The following is a 17720-nucleotide window of genomic DNA, read 5'->3' on the forward strand; positions in this document are numbered from 1 at the left end:
TATTGGTCCTATAGTGACAGCATGTTGGAGCATCATAGTGAACAACAGCCTCTGGAGCTGGTGTGAACTACAGTTCCACCATTGACCGGCTGCGTGACCTTCGGCCAGTTACTGACTCTTTCTGTTTCAGTTTGCTCATCTACAACATGAGGATAAGAATAGACTCTTTTTCATAGGGTTGTTATGAGAACTCAATAAGTCAGTATTTGTAGAACATCTGGATAGTGCTTAGCCCATGATGAATGTTACATGTTTTTGAATAAATAAATACATTGAAGAAGCAAGTATGAATTTTTCCAACAAGACATACATTCCAGTTCCTCAATCTCTGCACGGGGATTGATGAATGTCTCAACTGTGTTGACCCAGGATTTGTACACACCTTGAATATGGCAAAAATTAGGCTCCACTATGTGAAGCGGAATTCAGATCTGCCTCTCCTGTTATGTGTGAGCTCCTCAAACTCAAATATATTCAAGATCATTGAATATATTATCCGTGTAACCTTGACATTAGCATGGTTTCTGGTTCACAGAGGTGTATTTGTAAAAGGTTTTTGAACAAATCAGTAAATCGAAGATGTGCACGCTTCTCTGTTTTGTGTCTGTAGTGATAGTAGAAACGTATTCTTTTGGTAAGAGAAGAAAGTATTTTCTCCCTAGTCTTTTACCAGATTTTCTTCTTTTTGGGTTCTCATACCTGTTCAAAAGAGAATAAGCTTTTGTTCTTGTAAGTTCTGCAAGCATTTTAAGAAATTCTTAATGTCAATTCAAAAGAGGAATAAAATTGGCTTTGGGAACATACATCTAAATCTCAGTGGCTGAAGAATTATTACAAATCCAGCTGCCCTGGCTACTCAGCCCAGTGCAAGGAGCTTGGAGTTGGCCATCACAACCAGGAGTCTTGTGGTCACTGTGTGTCTGTGTGCATATATGTGTTTACTTGACTGCATATGTTATGAGGGGCAAGAGGCAGTGTTTTATGGCAAATCATTCTTTCACTGGATGGAAAAAGCAGGAACAGTCACAATGAGTTGATTAGTAAATCTACTACCCAGGAGATATTACTGGATTGTCTGTTAGTTGAGAAAAAATTTTGACTCTAGTTTAACTTTCTGTTTTTAACACTCTACAGTCCTTGCCATTTTCAAAATTTCAAATGGGGTCTATTGGAAATTGCGTGAACTGAGAGAGAGAGTCGTATTTCCTGGAACAAATCTAAGGATACGAGCAGCAACCAATGTCTAGTCACCTAGAAGAAGGAGGTTGATTTTGCAAAACTGAGACTTGGTATTATATACAGCATTTACTTTTTTAAACAGAATAATACAAATTTTTCAGCTTTTAAAAAAGTGAATGTGGAAAGAGATGAAAAATATACTCCTAAGAAAGGACGAAAAAATCTTTCAAATATTTTATACACCTATCACATTCACAAAAAGCACATGAAATACTCAAAAACAAATTAGTGAGAAGTAGTTGGTGATAGAATACTTCTAACAAATGTTTTACTTTTAAATGCAAACATTGAGATTTAAGATTTAAGATTAATTATTATTGATTACAATTAATATATAACATAGGTGCAGACAACATGGCATAATAAAAACTTACATACCCCAGGTAGCACTTGCAAAGCATTATTATCCATCCACAACTCCCTTAAATTTTGTATTTGATCCAGAACTTCAGGCTGGGAGAGAGGTAGGGAGAAAGGAGAGAGGAGAAGAAAACTAAATTAGTATTTTCTTATCACAAATATAAGATTTAATTTCTTGGATCTTGAATTTTTATTTGGGAATTTAGTGTTAATCCTCTAACAAATTTCAAGTTTAACAGACCTCCAGCAAAACTGTAGTCCTTGAGGTAGCTAACCTAGAATTGATGTGGAAACAATCAGAACAACAATAATAAAAATTAAAATCTGTTACTGCCCCTTAACACCCCATTATCCTTTGTAGCATTTATTACACTCTACTTAAGTATTTGCCTTCTTCACTAGCATATAAACTTTTGAGGGGGAGAGTAGCGTTTATTTTTTAATCACTATATCATCACATGTCCATTGTTTGCCATGGTACTTGGCACACAGTAGGTTCTTCTCATGTGTGAGCATTAGCACCTTACACACAAACACCTACACACACACACAGGCATTACCTTACCATGATGTGCCAACAGTATGAATAAGACTCACTTCTCATCCCTTCATTTACTCAACAAATAATTATTTGTTGAATAGTGGGGATGCCTAATATGTGAAAGGCACAATGCAGGATCCACAGTTACCAAATCCAGTTCCTGCCTTGAAGTAGCTGATCATTTAATTGGGAAGACAGATGCATACAAATAACTAAAACACAAGGCAGCATGTGTGAGAAAAGAATAGTGCAGAGAAGTTCAGAGAAAGGAGAGAGAGAATATGCTCCAGGTGTAACAGATAGTGCACAATGAAACACTTTAATTCCTGAACTAGAAGCTGTCTCTGATTCTATCTCCCGGGCAGCAGACTACGTGGAGGGGATAGAGATTGCTCTTGCTGCCACCATCATTCGTTGATTTGTGATGACTTTTCCTGATTTCTCCACAGAAATTGCCCCCTCTCCCACTCTAAGGCCACCTACTTCCCTTTAAGTTGCTTCCTTTTCAGCACACCAGGGGAGCTACTGAGGCCTAAGCTAATTAGTGCACTGTATTCACCTGTCAGAGGGATTGGTTTCAAGGACGGGGAACATAATTCAATCAGAGAAGATAAGAAGCAATGGATCTGTGGCGGGGACTTCCGGGCACAAGACTCTTGCTCTTCCCTGACGGATTCAAAACTGGAAGGGTATAGCCTTGGGAGCTTCAGCCATGAAGAAAAGGGGAGAGCCTCTTTGAATTAAAAGATGGATCCTGATGATATCATATTATCCTGGAATTAAGCCACATCTGAAGCCAAATTTTTTGTCTCCTTCACCTGAAAGAACTATCACTGAAACAAGATAAAACATAGCTCAATAAAATTTGGGGCTTAATTAGGAAAGCTAGTGAATTTTATAGAACACTAGTGTGAAAGAATGGAATTGTTAGGTTGTCTTTTCGTTTTGTTGATGGTTTCCTTTGCTGTGCAGAAGCTTTTTAGTTTGATGTAGTTCCATTTGTTCTTTTTTTCTTTTGTTTCCCTTGCCCGGTCAGACATGGGACTTGAAAATATGCTGCTCAGACCAATGTCATAGAGCGTACTGCCTATGTTTTCTTCTAGAAGTCTCATGGTTTCGGGTCTTACATTCAAGTCTTTAATCCATTTTGAGTTGATTTTTGTGCATGGTGTAAGGGAATGGTCTACTTTCATCCTTTTGCATGTGGCTGTCCAGTTTTCCCAACACCGTTTATTGAAGAGAAGATATTTGCAAACCACATATCAGATAAGGGGTTAATATCCAAAATATACAAAGAACTCATACAGCTCAACAACAAAAAAACCAACAATCCAATTAGAAAATGGGCAAAAGATCTGAACAGAGATTTCTCCAAAGAAGATATACAGATGGCCAACAGGCATATGAAAAGATGCTCAACATCATTAGCTATCAGGGAAATGCAAATCAAAACTACAATGAGCTATCACCTCACTCTGGTCAGAACGGCTATAATTAACAAGACAGGAAACAACAAATGTTGGAGAGGGTGTGGAGAGAAGGGAACCCTTGTTCACTGCTGGTGGCAGTGCAAACTGGTGCAGCCACTATGGAAAGCAGTTTGGAGTATCCTCAGAAAATTAAGGATAGATCTACCATATGATCCAGCTATTCCACTGCTGAGTATTTATCCAAAGGACTTGAAAACACAAAGGCATAAAGATACTTGCACCCCTATGTTCATTGTGGCATTATACACAATAGCCAAGACTTGGAAGCAACCTAGGTGCCCATCAAGGGACGAATTGATAAAGAAGATGTGGTATTTATACACGATGGACTACTACTCAGCCATAAGAAATGACAAAATCCGGCCATTTGTGACAACATGGATGGACCTTGAGGGTATTATGCTGAGTGAAATAAGTCAGAGGGAGAACGTCAAATACCATATGATCTCACTCATCAGTAGAAGATAAAAACGACAAAAAAAAAAAAAACCCGCATAGCATTGGAGATTGGACTGGTGGTTACCATTGGGGAAGTGGGGAGGGGGGAGGGCAAAAGGGGTGACTGGGGCCACATGTGAGGGGATGCACTATAATTAGTGTTCGGGTGGTGAACATGATGTAATGTATCTAGAATTTGAAATATGATGTACATCCGAAAAAAATAAAAATTAAAAAAAAAAAAGAATGGAATTGTATCAATGTTACCACTAGAGTATTGGTGATTGTGGACCAGGGGAGTTACACACATCTTTGACACATCAGGAGGGCTTCAGAGACTGCCAGGGCTACTGTGGAGATGGTCTCTGACACCTCTGGCCTGCGACTGCAATGGACTGTGGTACCATTCCTGGGAGAGCTTTCATTTACAACAACAACCCAAATCTAAAGTTAGAGCACGGCATTCTGCTGTGGAATCAGAGGCATGTGTGAGTAAGTGTGGGGGACTTTTCTGTGTAGGAAAAGATTCCCACTATCACTTAGGTCACAGGGAACAGGTGGTGAACTACTCTGCCTGTATATTAAGCTGGGCAAGGATGCAAAACCTAAATCAAGTGTAGGAAGCACACTCTGATGTGCAGAGACTTTGAGGCAGAGAGCTGGCTAGCAACAGGCAGGCCAGTTGGAAAACGTGAGTCACGTGGCAATTTTTCCTAAACCTAGGCATCACTCAGACTTTAGGAGATAGAGTTGCATACTGGGTAAGTTCAACACAGCCTTATATGTATGTAATAGGTCAGAGATTAATGTAGAATCTTGGAACAATGAATACTATTTAGGAGAGATTCAACTATGCTGTGGTAACAATCCTGAAATCTCAGTGGCTTCACACAACAGGTTTACTTCCCACTCCCACCACATGTCCAGCGTGGGTTTCTTACCCACGATCTTGTGTTACCACCATGTCAAGACTTTCAGAAGAACCAAAGCAGAGAAGGAAGAGTCTAGAAAACTAGCTGCTGTCTTTAAAGATCTCAGGCTGGAAGTGAAATGCATGCATCACTTCTGCTTAGAGCTTGTTGTCTAGAACTCTTCACATGGCCTCGACCTAAGTTCAAGGAAAGCTGAGAAATGCAGGAGGAGTTCATGGAATATCTGGTGAACATTACTATCCCCGCCATACAGTGACACCATATGAAAAACAAACACAACATGAATGAATACATAGCACTTTTGTAATTTAGTTATCCCCTCATTCCATAAGGACTTATTAAGTATCTTCTAATTTCCAGGCACTGCACTAGAGTCACAACACATGGTATGGTCTCTGCCCTCAGGAAACTCACGGTCTGTATCTGGAGCAAGCATACAAAGAGCAAGCAGACGACACTAAAGGAACATAAGGAAGGGCAAACTCTATGCCTCAGAGGGAAGCCAGACAGGGGCTCATGGAGCTGAGTGGACAAGGAATTGGTCAGTGGAGGGGAGAAGAGAGGAAGCACATCTTAGCCAGAGCAAAGTAGAGAGAAACAGTGTGATGTATGAAGGAATAGCAAACAATTTGCTGTACTGGAGTGTTAAGTTTGAAACAAAGTTGGTAGCAGAAAATGAGGCTAACAAAAGAGGAGGTAAGTTGGGGGACGGACAGTCTAGGAAAAAACAGAACAAGAGATTTCAGATTCCTATGAGGTCAGAGAGAAGTATAGGAGGAGAGAGGGATTGAGAAAACTAGAAGGATAACAAGTCAGACTGAGAGAGCAGAAGCAAGGAGTTTAAGATTTCTGAAGTGTTCCAGGAAATGAAAAAATTCAAACGGTAATCCTGGGTCGTATGAGGTCTTGTTGTGTGGGCAGGGGAGGGTGCTGTTGGAACGTAAGGCCTGGTGTGGTCTCTAAGGATGTGGGTAGCCTCTGATACACTGCATAACCTGCTGCTGTGGCGGTGTCAGGCAAATTGGTAGATAAAGCTGACCAACATTACCTCTAAAATAGCTCTAACGCTGGCTTCTCCTGGGGACCCCAGGCACTATGATTACTTGGAAAGGGATAACTAACGCTACCCTATATTTCTACTTTATTTCAAAATATCTCATTTAATAACATAATTGGGTAATGATAGTCCTACTTCATGGACGAAAAATCTGATAATTTCCTGGGGAAAATGAGAATGATTTGATGTGGGATGTGTAGCGGCAACTGGGATTGTTACTCAGGTCTTCTGATTATTACTCAGGTCATCCAAAGATGACATAGTGTTACAGCTGAAAATTGAAATCCTGAAATAATGAAGAACGCTGATGATCACAAATGCCCAACAAAGAAAGTAAAGCATATGCTGGATTCCTAAAAAAAGATAATATTTTTATTACTGGATGTTATAATAAAATGTACTACAGAAGAAATTTCAGCAACTTCCTAACAATAGCAGAGACCAAATATATTTAGCAGATCAATACATAACCTCGCTGAAATAAAAACCACAACATGAAGATGATGCAATGGTATTGCATGAGCAATAGACGATTTAAAAGTGGATCTTAGAATTACACTAAATGGCTTACACTCAACCTAACACATAAATTGCTTTTTTTCATGCTACTTAATTTCATCCCAAAATCAATTGTTTCCATTAAAAATGAGTGAATTAACTCAAGAATGGCTTGGTGTATTCAATGCTGGTGAAGCTTCTGTAAGCTGGATGCTCACATAAACTGTTTTGGGGACTGTTTTGGGGATTATAAATCAGTGTAGTCTTTTAGGAAAACACTTTCAAATATCTACCTCATGTCACGAAAACGTTCACATCTGCTTTTAGGCAACCATGCTACCGAAATGATCCAAAATATAGAAAAATCTTATTGCAGTAAAACTTCATTACAGAATAATTAATAATATCAAAAAGTTGGTCATGATCTAAATAAACAACAGCATAAGGGCATAGATAACCAAATTGTGATAGAATCATACGTTGGTATGGTATATGACAATAAAAATGAATTATCTGTATTTTTATGTATGAAGATGGATAGATCTTACAAACAATATTGAATGAAATAGCAAGTATAGAAAATGCATATAGCACAAATAAATTTACATAAATTTAAAAAACAATGCTATATATTCACGAGTGCATATATATGCACTAAAAATAGGCACATATGGAATAGATGCACACCAAATTCAAAGTCGTAAATGTCCTGGAATTGGAATAGGTCTAGGGGGGAGAACACAGAAGACTCTACTTGGTCTACAGCGTCTTATTTCTTTTTAAAAAAGATCTAGGGGCCAGCCCCGTGGCCGAGTGGTTAAGTTCGCGCGCTCCGCTGCAGGCGGCCCAGTGTTTCGTTGGTTCGAATCCTGGGCGCGGACATGCACTGCTCATCAAACCACGCTGAGGCAGCATCCCACATGCCACAACTAGGGGGACCCACAAAGAAGAATATACAACTATGTACCGGGGGGCTTTGGGGAGAAAAAGGAAAAATAAAAAAATCTTTAAAAAAAAAAAAAGATCTAACTCAAATATGAAAAATAGTTAACATTTATTCATTCTGGTTAGTAGGTGTTTGATATATTGTTTTAGTATTCTTACATTTTTATAAAGTATATTTTTATTTTTTCACTTTTTAAAAGGCTAGAAAAACTGTCAGAAGATAGTATAAGAAAACATTGATTTTTAAAATCTCAGTTGTGAGATTGTGATTGATTTAAATTTTTCCTCTTTTGCCTTTTTTCTATATTTTCCAATTTCCTATAGGACGTAGGTATTACATTTAATAATCAGAAAAAAATTAGAGAAAACTTTAGTGCTTTTTCTTTAAATTTACACTTACCTAAAGCACTTTAGAATCTTTTTTGAAGTGATCTTACTTTGATTAGTTGAAATGAGCTAAGGAAATGGTTATCTCAGTATTAACATAAACAGAACATTTATTTTGCATGACTGCAACAAATTCCAATAACTCCTCTCAGGTATTTGCAATTCCAGGCTGTTCTATTGATTGACCATATGTGTTATTTTCATTACACTAATTTAGATAATAGAGTTGGATTATATTTATTCATACAGCTATTAATTTTTTTCTTCCAACGAGGTTAAGAGAAATGTTTACTATAAAAATCATAACATCTATTTTTATCAAATTTATCTTACTTTATCAAAATTAAAGTAGGGAATTTAAAAATGTTAAACTTTAAAAAGAGAACTTTAAACTTTAAGTCTCTTACAAGTGATGAGATTAACTGGCAGATATGGTAATAACAAAAACTTGTTATTCCCATAAACTACGAAGAACTGGAAGGCAGTAAGATGGAATCTGTTTCAAAATGCAAGTAAATACATGTGAAGGTGTTTTCTCAAATCAATAAATGTAAAACAGTCAATGCAAATTTAGAAAATTATATTATGTAACCAAAGTGACATAATTATGATATTTCATTGAGATATTCCAGTTAGTACGTTTTTTCTAAATTTTCAAATCAGAGTAGTATTTTTTCTTTCTTTTTACTTTTACCATCTTTGTCTAATAACATAATAATTTAGAGTTTGCAATTTGCCAAGGAAGTGTGACTACCTTTTAAGAAATTTCTCCCATTTTTCTTTAAATCTTTTATTTAACTATACACTTGGCTTATTACTAGCCCTTCAGGTCTTACAACTGGAAAATCTTTTATTTATGAAGTTCACAGTACACGGTTGAAACTCTTTCTGATAGACAAAATTGGATGACTAAAATTGTTCAGCTCTTGATGACAAGCCTACTTGGTCATCCTCTCAATTGTTCTGTCCTACATGTCTTGAGACAGTTTAACTTCTTCAGTTAATTTCTTTGGCGATGAAAAGGTTAGCTCCATAGAGTCTGAGCCTGTTTCCAGTTTACATGAGTTTTATGTTTCTCAATTTTATTTGAGATGTCAATCCCACTGAAGTGTTGACAAAATTTTAAATCTTTGTTTTAAATTTAATTACTCCAATCAGGTAATACGTAGGAAAAATATTTTAGAAATTATTGAATGAATAAATAAACAGGTATTCTTAATGACAATGAATAACAAAATGCACTGCTGAGAAAATGTGATTAATTTGTAATTAATTAAAATACTTTCAGTCATAAGCTTTTATGAATATTTTAATATGAGTATAATATATTCCATTTAAAGACTCAGAGGAGTATATTGATGGCACACAGGAAGAAATCTACAGACGACATGATGTTGAGAGGAACAGACAATACATGAAGTGACCTGAAAATGCTGGAAGACTGGAGAGCTCTAACAGCATGAAGTTTAATGTGGACAAGTGTTAAGCCGTGGTGTACGTGCCCCAAACCAACCATACAGATATAAATCACAAGCACAAGTACATGTGAACAAAATTGGGGACTGAAGTTAGGAGTAAGCTCAGTATTCATTAACTCATTTGTTTATAAGTGCATTCAGACAGTCAAGAAATAGCATCTACCCCATGCGAAGAAGGTACTATAAAGGCCTCTGGGAATAGAATTCAGACTGTCACAGGGCTGTCCCAAAATCTCTTCTGTCAATGTCCTGTTCTATAATGAACCATTAGCTCACGTATGGACTACAGTATTCTGTTTCCCTCTAGGTGCCCAGGTGTAAAGATGTCTTCAACAAACCAGAGCTTATTCAGAATACTTGGAAATCACATCATAGAAATGGCTAAAATGAGTCAAACTGTTTGGGCTGGAGAACAAAAGATGTGGATGTCAAAGACACTGGTCTTTGAATACTTGAGGGTTGTTGTAATGAAGAGAAACTGGATTTGTTATATTCATTCCCCGTTTAGAACTAGAAGCAAGGAGGGAAACTGCAGGAAGGTAAATGTAAGCAAGTATTACATAAGGAAGGAGTGACTTCTTCCCGATTAGATCTGTCTAAAATGAAATCATCCAGTTTCTTTTAGGAGATAGTGACTCTTCTAGCAAATGAACACATAGCCCCCTAAGAAGATAAAAATAAGAATCAAACAATAACAATAACAAAAGCCAACTTCTGTTGGGTGCTTACTACAGTAAGGCATTTTTCAAAAAGTACTTTTACATAGATTATTCTAATTGAATATTCACAACTATCCAATGAGGTGGCTACTATTATTGGACATGGCAGCAAGCAGAGTGGTTAACAGCAGGTTTCAGGAGCTAGACTGCATTGAGATCCGGGTGCTACTTAGACATCAGTCCAGATGCATCAGTCCAGACGCTACTTGGGCAAGTGGCCTTAGAACGAAGGTGCCAAAGGAGGAGATCAGATGCTTCAGACAGACTTTAATTCATTCAAGAATTTCATTCAATTAGTGTTGATTAAGAGTCTGTTATGTACCAGGCACTAGAGAAACAGCAGTGAACAAAACAAACAAGTCCTCTTGGAGCTTACATTCTGGCATTTCATGTTTCTTAGGCTGGGTCCTACAAAATGTGAACAACTGGACAAGGGAAGCAATTCTAGTTTCACGATTTCCACTGTAACGTACTGCCCTCCACCTAGATTGCAAGCATTGATGATGTTGTCTGAATCTAAATTTAAGAGTGAAAACTGTTAACACATACACTCTTGTCTCATAATTTGAACTGGTCCTCTTGCTTTCTTTCTCCAAAAAACTGTGGCTACTTCCTTCCTCCACCCTCTATCTACACTGCATCCGGTAAACCATTTCATCATGTCCACTCTTGCTTAAAACAAAGTTTTCCCATTATCCAAAGAATACAAGGCCCAGAAGCCTTTACCGTATCACACAAAACCACTTTCATCTGACCCTTGCTTACTTCTCAGCCTCTTCTTTCACTACACCCTCACTCAAACTCAAGCCTCAAGGAAAACTCTACTCTTTGCTGTTCTCAGCAAAGGCATCATGCTTTACCTTGCAGTCTGGCCTTTGCACAGGTTGGTCTCCCAGCCTGTTCCCTTGATCCCTGACTGGACTAGGTCCCCTTCCTTCTGTGTTGCATCCCTACCGTAGCCCTTTGCATATTATACTGTGAGCTCCTTGAAGCAGGGGATTGAATCCTGTTCTCCTCTGTATCTCCAGCTCCTTCCATGGTAACTTGGGCATGCTAGTGCTTCAAAAATCCCATCTGAATTGAACAAAATAAACAATCCACATTCATAATCAATCTTTTCTTCTACTCCATCTCAGTAACTCACTCCCATGATCCCACTTAAACTTTGTCATCACAACTATCTGTTATCACCTCTGAAATCTCAATGGCAAATACACCACTCGCTTACCATCACCTCCCATATTCCAGTTCATTGATTGTGGTACCCTAGAACTCCTCTACAGCAGTTATGATAGGACATAGTGGTGATGGGCTAAATTTACCTTCATTCATCTACCTTTCCTTCTTTACTAAGCTGAGGTTCATGATTAACCATCTATCATTATAACCAGTTTCTCACAATCATCATTTGGCAAATTTGCCCTCTTTCCTTTTGTCACATTCACTTAGTTGAACTTAACCTAGGTTGAATCCATCTTTCTGTCTTTTCTACTACTGCACCAAGTTTTGTTGGAGAAAAATCACAACTTAGCTGACTGGTCTCACTTCAAATTCATGATAAACACCTGAAATGGGGACCGAATACAGCCAGGCAACCTATGACTTTTCCCCAGGAAGTTGCCTTTCAACTCTCTGAGACTATTTCACAGCTCTTCAATCATGTCCGAAGCATCCTCCTCTTTTCCCAGCTCATAACTTACCCCGTTGTTCTCTGAAACAAACAAACAGGCAGAAGCGGATTTGCTCTAAAGGCAAGGAAGCTTAAGCTTCAGGCCTCTCACAGGCATGGTGAGAAGGAATATATGTTAAAGGCAACTGGTTAATATTGCTGCCATTTGCTACATTGCTTCCCTCCATCAGACTTCCTTGAGGATAATGTGGCGCATTTGGGATCCGGCTTAGTTGAACTTGAGTTGAGGATACATTTAGAATGGATTTAGTGCAATATGTTTATATGTTTTGTGGTGGTCCCTTTTGTGGTTCTCTTTCACTATCCACTCTGGCCCTCCCAAATTCATGTCCCCTTCCTGTCCACTTGAGCTCTTGACCACATCTCTTCCGTCTCTTCTTGTCTTTGCAGGCACTGCAGGCCTGGAGTTATCTCCTTTTCCACATGCTTCAATCTCTCTATCAATTCACCTCCAGCAGCATAAAAACATGCTCTAGTTTCTCTCGTCATTTTTTTGGTAAGTACTATTTCTTTGCCTCTGGAGACTCTTCCAGCTACTTTCCTATTTGTTTGCTCTTCTGCACAGGGACATTTTAGAAAAAGTCTGGCCACTATTTGCATTTGCTTCCTTATCTCCCATTCACCCTTCAAGCAATTCTGATGTGTTACTGAAAAGTGCTCTGGTGAAAGTCACCATGACCTCTGTTTCAGAGCTGCTGTCCTTGAAAATACAACTACGTAATTCAGGCTTAGCTGCTGAAGTGAGCCAATAAGGAATGAATAGCAAATCAGGAAAGCAAAGACAATTTTAAAAATAGAAACAAAAAACTTACAGTCAATTGATTAAAAGAAATTGTATGGTTTAAGTATTTTCAAGGCAGAGAGAAAATCTGCAGTTACCAATGCAATTTTTTACTCTAGAATCTTTAAGTGATGAACGGGTGTTCTTTAGTTAAAATTATAACTTTAGTAAGCTATATCATTATTATGTCTATTTTCTCTATCTCTTATTAATGCTTGAAATGTTGAAAATGCTTACATATACTTTTAGACACACCATATCCTTTAATTACTCATTCCTATGAGCTAATCTCTGAAAGTATCTAAAACTTATTTCTTCTGTATCAGATAAATATCTTTCCAGTTGAGATATTTCCCTGAATAAAAAACACATCTGAGTCACTGTTTTTTATTTACCACTGTTAGTTAACCCCCTAATGTGGGTTAATTTATAAGAACACTGAGAAATGTTTTTAACGAAATCGCTAAGGTGTACATAAAAATCTATGTACAGCATTAATTTAATTTTCTATAGATACTGGGGGAAAAAAATCTCTGTATTGCTACTTGATGATAACATTGTTCGATTTTACTTATTTAACACAGTGAAAGTTAGTTTATCTGGCAAACCAATAACCTGACATCCCTTTTAACTGTCAGTTCCACACTCACTATTGTCAACACCTGTAGCAGGGCTTGCATCTCTGAATCCCTAACACTTAGCAGTGTGCCTGTTGCAAAAAATACCGGGAATGACCCTTGAAGGTCATAAAGATATACTGCAAAATCAAAGTACTTCTGTTCAGAGTGATTTTAATGAAATTCAGAATTCGAATTCTTTGAAAATCAGTAATCAATATATGGTACATAAGATAATTTGTTCTCTATTAAATTCTATAATACCCAGTAACCTGAACAGAAAATAACAGAGAAATTACATCAGCAGTCTGCTAAACAGTCAGAATTGCATCAAATAAGAAATGAAACTATCAAACTGTGGGTATTATCTTTTCTGCCTGAAAGTCAGTAAACGATAAGGCAGACCATCATGCTTGATGTCAGTGTCTTACATTAGTTCAGAGAAAGCAAGGACCTATATGAAAAATTGTAAATCTTTCCACATGAAGACCATTTTATTATGTGTTTGGTAGCAAGAGGAACTCACTGGAGGCAGGCCAGAACTGAGGCAAGGCAAGACTCATTCATTTTTGGTTCCAAAGTTATCCTGCTTTCAATTTGCAGCAGTCAAGAAATGCTCAAACTGAGTCATCGGCATTGCGTCCTTACCGCCTAGGTTAGTAGACGCTTAATAAATATTTCTTAAACAAAAAAAGGAAACGATTAGTGTTATTAGGAGAAGGCTTCAATCTTGCTGTGCTTTAATTTCCCTATTAGAGAAGTGGAAACTCTTACACCTCTCCTACTTTACTTCACTGCGTGGTAACGTTACCTATAAAACCTCTGTGATACACGTCGCGGGCTTTTAAACCACATTGTAAGCGACATAAATATTTTTAAACATTATTAGAGTTCCATGTGTTATTTTAAGTGGAATTTGAGTTATTAATTTCACATATTTTATTGTATTATTTCATAATATATTATATAATATATTATTATTAAATAATATATTATTGTTTTATTTATTACTGCTGAATATATCTTCTACTTTTACAATATTTACTCAATTATGCATTTATTCTCAATTAAGGATCAGATCAGAACACAAAGGCTGTAAGTAATGTTGGATATTTATTATATTTTTTTTACCATAGCCCACATAAACAATATAAACTGGTGGGGAAAATTTATAGCATTCTACAACGTCCATCTCTAAACCTGGTTACTCTAATACTGATTATCTGAATAATAATAATAATAATAAACAAAACCTAACAACTTATAATACTCCTCATTATTAGTATTAAAACATAATATTTATTTGTCCATATTCTAACTGGTCACTTCTGAAAACTTAACAAGAACTTATTAAGCACCACCTTCCTGTCCAGCCCTGTGCCACGAGCCACAGGTGCAGGTGCTGGCAGGGAGGGAAAACTTGAGCGTTACAACGTGATCTCAGACGAAATCTAGAGACAGGTCAACGGAGAGAGTGATGTGAACCAGAGCGAAATACTGTGACAAAGATGACAGTCACACCCAAGGCCAAAGAGAAAACAGAATGAATTGAGGAAATACTAGTCTACCCGACCAAACGCTTTATAACAACTAGTAAAAGAATAAAATCAATTGTTTCTTTGGTCAGATTTTACAGTTTCATCGTTTTCACGTTTGCTTCAAAGCTCATTAAAATTCTCAGCATTATCTTTCTCTGTACAAATTCCACCATGTAAACTACACCAATAAATTATATATATTTTTATTAGTTTTACACAACAGTTGAATGAGCTGTTTGCCAGGGTTTATTAATCTGTCAATATAGTTCTACATCAGTGCACCCAAATTATTCTTTTGGTAGTGTTGGTTCTTTTATTAACCCCCATTTGAGGGTTAATTGCTATGTAATTTAGTAAAATTATAATATTTATTGGTGCAATCTACAAGGATCAAGGTTATGTAATTTGAAATTACATGCTCAATTGTTTTGCTTGTCCCTGGAAAAAATTTGGTATGTTTTATCAGACAAATTTTTCTCTTATATTACAAATTAGCAATGAAGTTTGAGTTTGTAACTCACACCAATTTGTATTGTATCAACTTTAAATGAGAATTTTCCTTATCTATATAATATTGCCTAATATTTATAATTCTGGATCTCCCTAGAGTTGTTTTTACATACTTTCCCCTCACCTAGCTGGCTTTCCACCCTCATTTTTGTGGCTCCCTCTCAATGTGTATTGCAGCCACTGTGCAGTCATTATGCTCCATATCCTGTTTCTTCTTCTGCCTAAAATGCTCTTCCTCCTTCTCTTTGCTTGGTTAATTTCCACTCATCCTTTAGATTTCAATTCAAGATGACTCCTTCAGGAAAGCCTTTGTATGACCAAACTCCATTAGAGGCTCCTCAACACTTGTCATGGCTGGAATTTTACATTTCTGAGTGTACTTGATTAATATTTGTTTCCCTCACTAGACTATAAACTTCACAAGGGCAGAGGCTATCTCTGTTTTCACTCTGCTTTTGTATCCCAAGAGCCTGACAGAATGATCAAGAAATGTATTCATTAAACAGATATTTATTGACCATTTAACATGTATCAAGCACTGTCCTTAGGGTGGAGGATGTAACAGAATAAAACAAAGTCATAGAGCTACAGTCATTCATCCAAGAGCTGTTGAATGAATGAGTGAAAGAATAGCAACTCGATACTAATTGTTCCATGTAAGAATTAATCTTTCAGTTTGCATCATGCACATGGAAGATGTTTTACCATTAGCATTTTGTGGACAGTGCTTTGCACGCAGCGGATCACGAATAACTACTGCTGGATTGGTGAATTAACTAATGTACAAGCGGGCTAATTACAGGTGTATAAGTTGATGCTGGCTATGTCATCAGTCCAAAGGAATATATTTTAACTGCAAACTTATTATCTCTTTTGTAGCAAGTTACTCTTTTCTTGATGTGTGAACAGAACGCTTTTCTTTCAAGTCTTGCTTTATCATTATTACGGTTGTTTAACAAGGAAATTTAATTTAGCAAGTCAATAAGGGATTTTGCTAAAAATGTGAATTCCTACTAACGTAATATGAAAAAAGGTTGCCTAGACTTCCACTTGTAACATATACTTTGGTCTATTTTTTTCTTTTTCACACGGAGCTGTGAGCAGATGCTTGGGCAGGTTAACTCCCTACTAAATCTTGTACTTCTACACGTGCCACGGAGGTGGACGTTCGCCAAGTCAGCACTGTAGCTCCCTTGTTGCTCATTAATCACATCAAAACCACTTATTTTTGCTTTTATTAAATTAAAATGAAAATGAAAGTTCTGCTAACAGAGGTTTATTTTATACAGTGGGGAGGCCGCCTCATCTCTCATTTATCTGCCGTAAGAACCTTTGCTCTTGTTAAACTAATCTAATCATCAACCCTCTGAAGGCTTGTGTTTCCTCATGTCAATCTCCTGGCCAGGATGCTCTCTCCCCTCCCCACCTATCCAAATCCAACCCATTCTGCAAGGTCCAGCAAATCCTGTGCCTCAGGGAAGGCTTTTTAAAATTATATGAGTCATCAGTTATTCCATTAGCATACATCAATTCCGTAGCATTTGAGAACATACTCTGTTCAAATAGCTGGCCATATACTTAGGGGAAACGCAAAGATTAAGGTAGTCACATGTCTTCCTCCTATGATGCTATAGTTTAAGAGAGGAAAAAAAAGTCAGTATTCATTCAACAAATATTTATCAACTGGTGACCATTTTCAAACTTGCTGTGGATAAGAATCATCTGGGGAGTTTGACAAAATGTAGGTTCCTGGGCTCCACATGAAACTCAATGAATCAAAATTTCTGAGAGTGTGACCCAGAAATCTGAATTTTTAACAAGTGTTATGGTAACTTGAGGATGTTTCTTTAATATACACTGCTTGAACATGGTGGTTCATAAGTGATTCATAAGATGAATGCACAGATTCTCTGCCCTCAAGGAGCACACATCCTAGTTGGGCTGGGTGGTTAATTACAATGCAAATCAAATATTATGTGATTACTGCATTAAAAAAAGGGAACAGGTTTGTGAGATGGTTTCAGGGACCATAGGGGATGGAAAGAGTCAGTCATACTGGATGCACTGAAACCACAAGTTAGCCTCATTGGGTTCTGAGGGATTAAAATCCCCTTATGGACAATATTCACCAAGCAATCTGAGGGGAGAAGGGAAGGTTGTGTGCTGTGATCGTGCACCCAGCTGGATAGGGACAGCTATGACCCAAGGAAGAAAGTAAGGGGTACAGCGGAGATCTCTTATAAAGGGATTTATAGGAGGGGAAGATTATGTCTACCTAGTAACATCAGGGAACTTTTGAGGAGGTGCTGCATTTGAGTTGGGCCTTGACGAAAGGCAAAATTTACAAACTACAATATGAAGATGAGGGAAAGTAAGAATAAATCCAGAAGGAAGAATTAGTACAAGCAAGGGCACAGAAGCGGGAAAGCAAGCTGCATGTAGGGGGAATAGCAAGCAGTTCAGTTTGGCTTAGTGAAGCTATGAGAAAGATCTTTTGTGC

General features: G+C 37.4%; 1 protein-coding gene across 7 annotated transcripts in view; it reads right to left on the bottom strand.

Annotated features, from left to right (window-relative positions):
* LRRC7 (leucine rich repeat containing 7) overlaps positions 1-17720 on the bottom strand; it is a 491842-nt gene that overhangs the window by 131286 nt on the left and 342836 nt on the right. For all 7 annotated transcript variants that reach the window (XM_070268846.1, XM_070268842.1, XM_070268844.1 and 4 more), the window contains one exon: positions 1618-1692. In XM_070268846.1, the coding sequence (XP_070124947.1) occupies positions 1618-1692 (75 nt within the window). The remainder of the gene's footprint in view (positions 1-1617; positions 1693-17720) is intronic.

This window comes from Equus caballus, chromosome 5, assembly GCF_041296265.1.
Source record: "Equus caballus isolate H_3958 breed thoroughbred chromosome 5, TB-T2T, whole genome shotgun sequence".
NCBI lineage: Eukaryota > Metazoa > Chordata > Mammalia > Perissodactyla > Equidae > Equus > Equus caballus.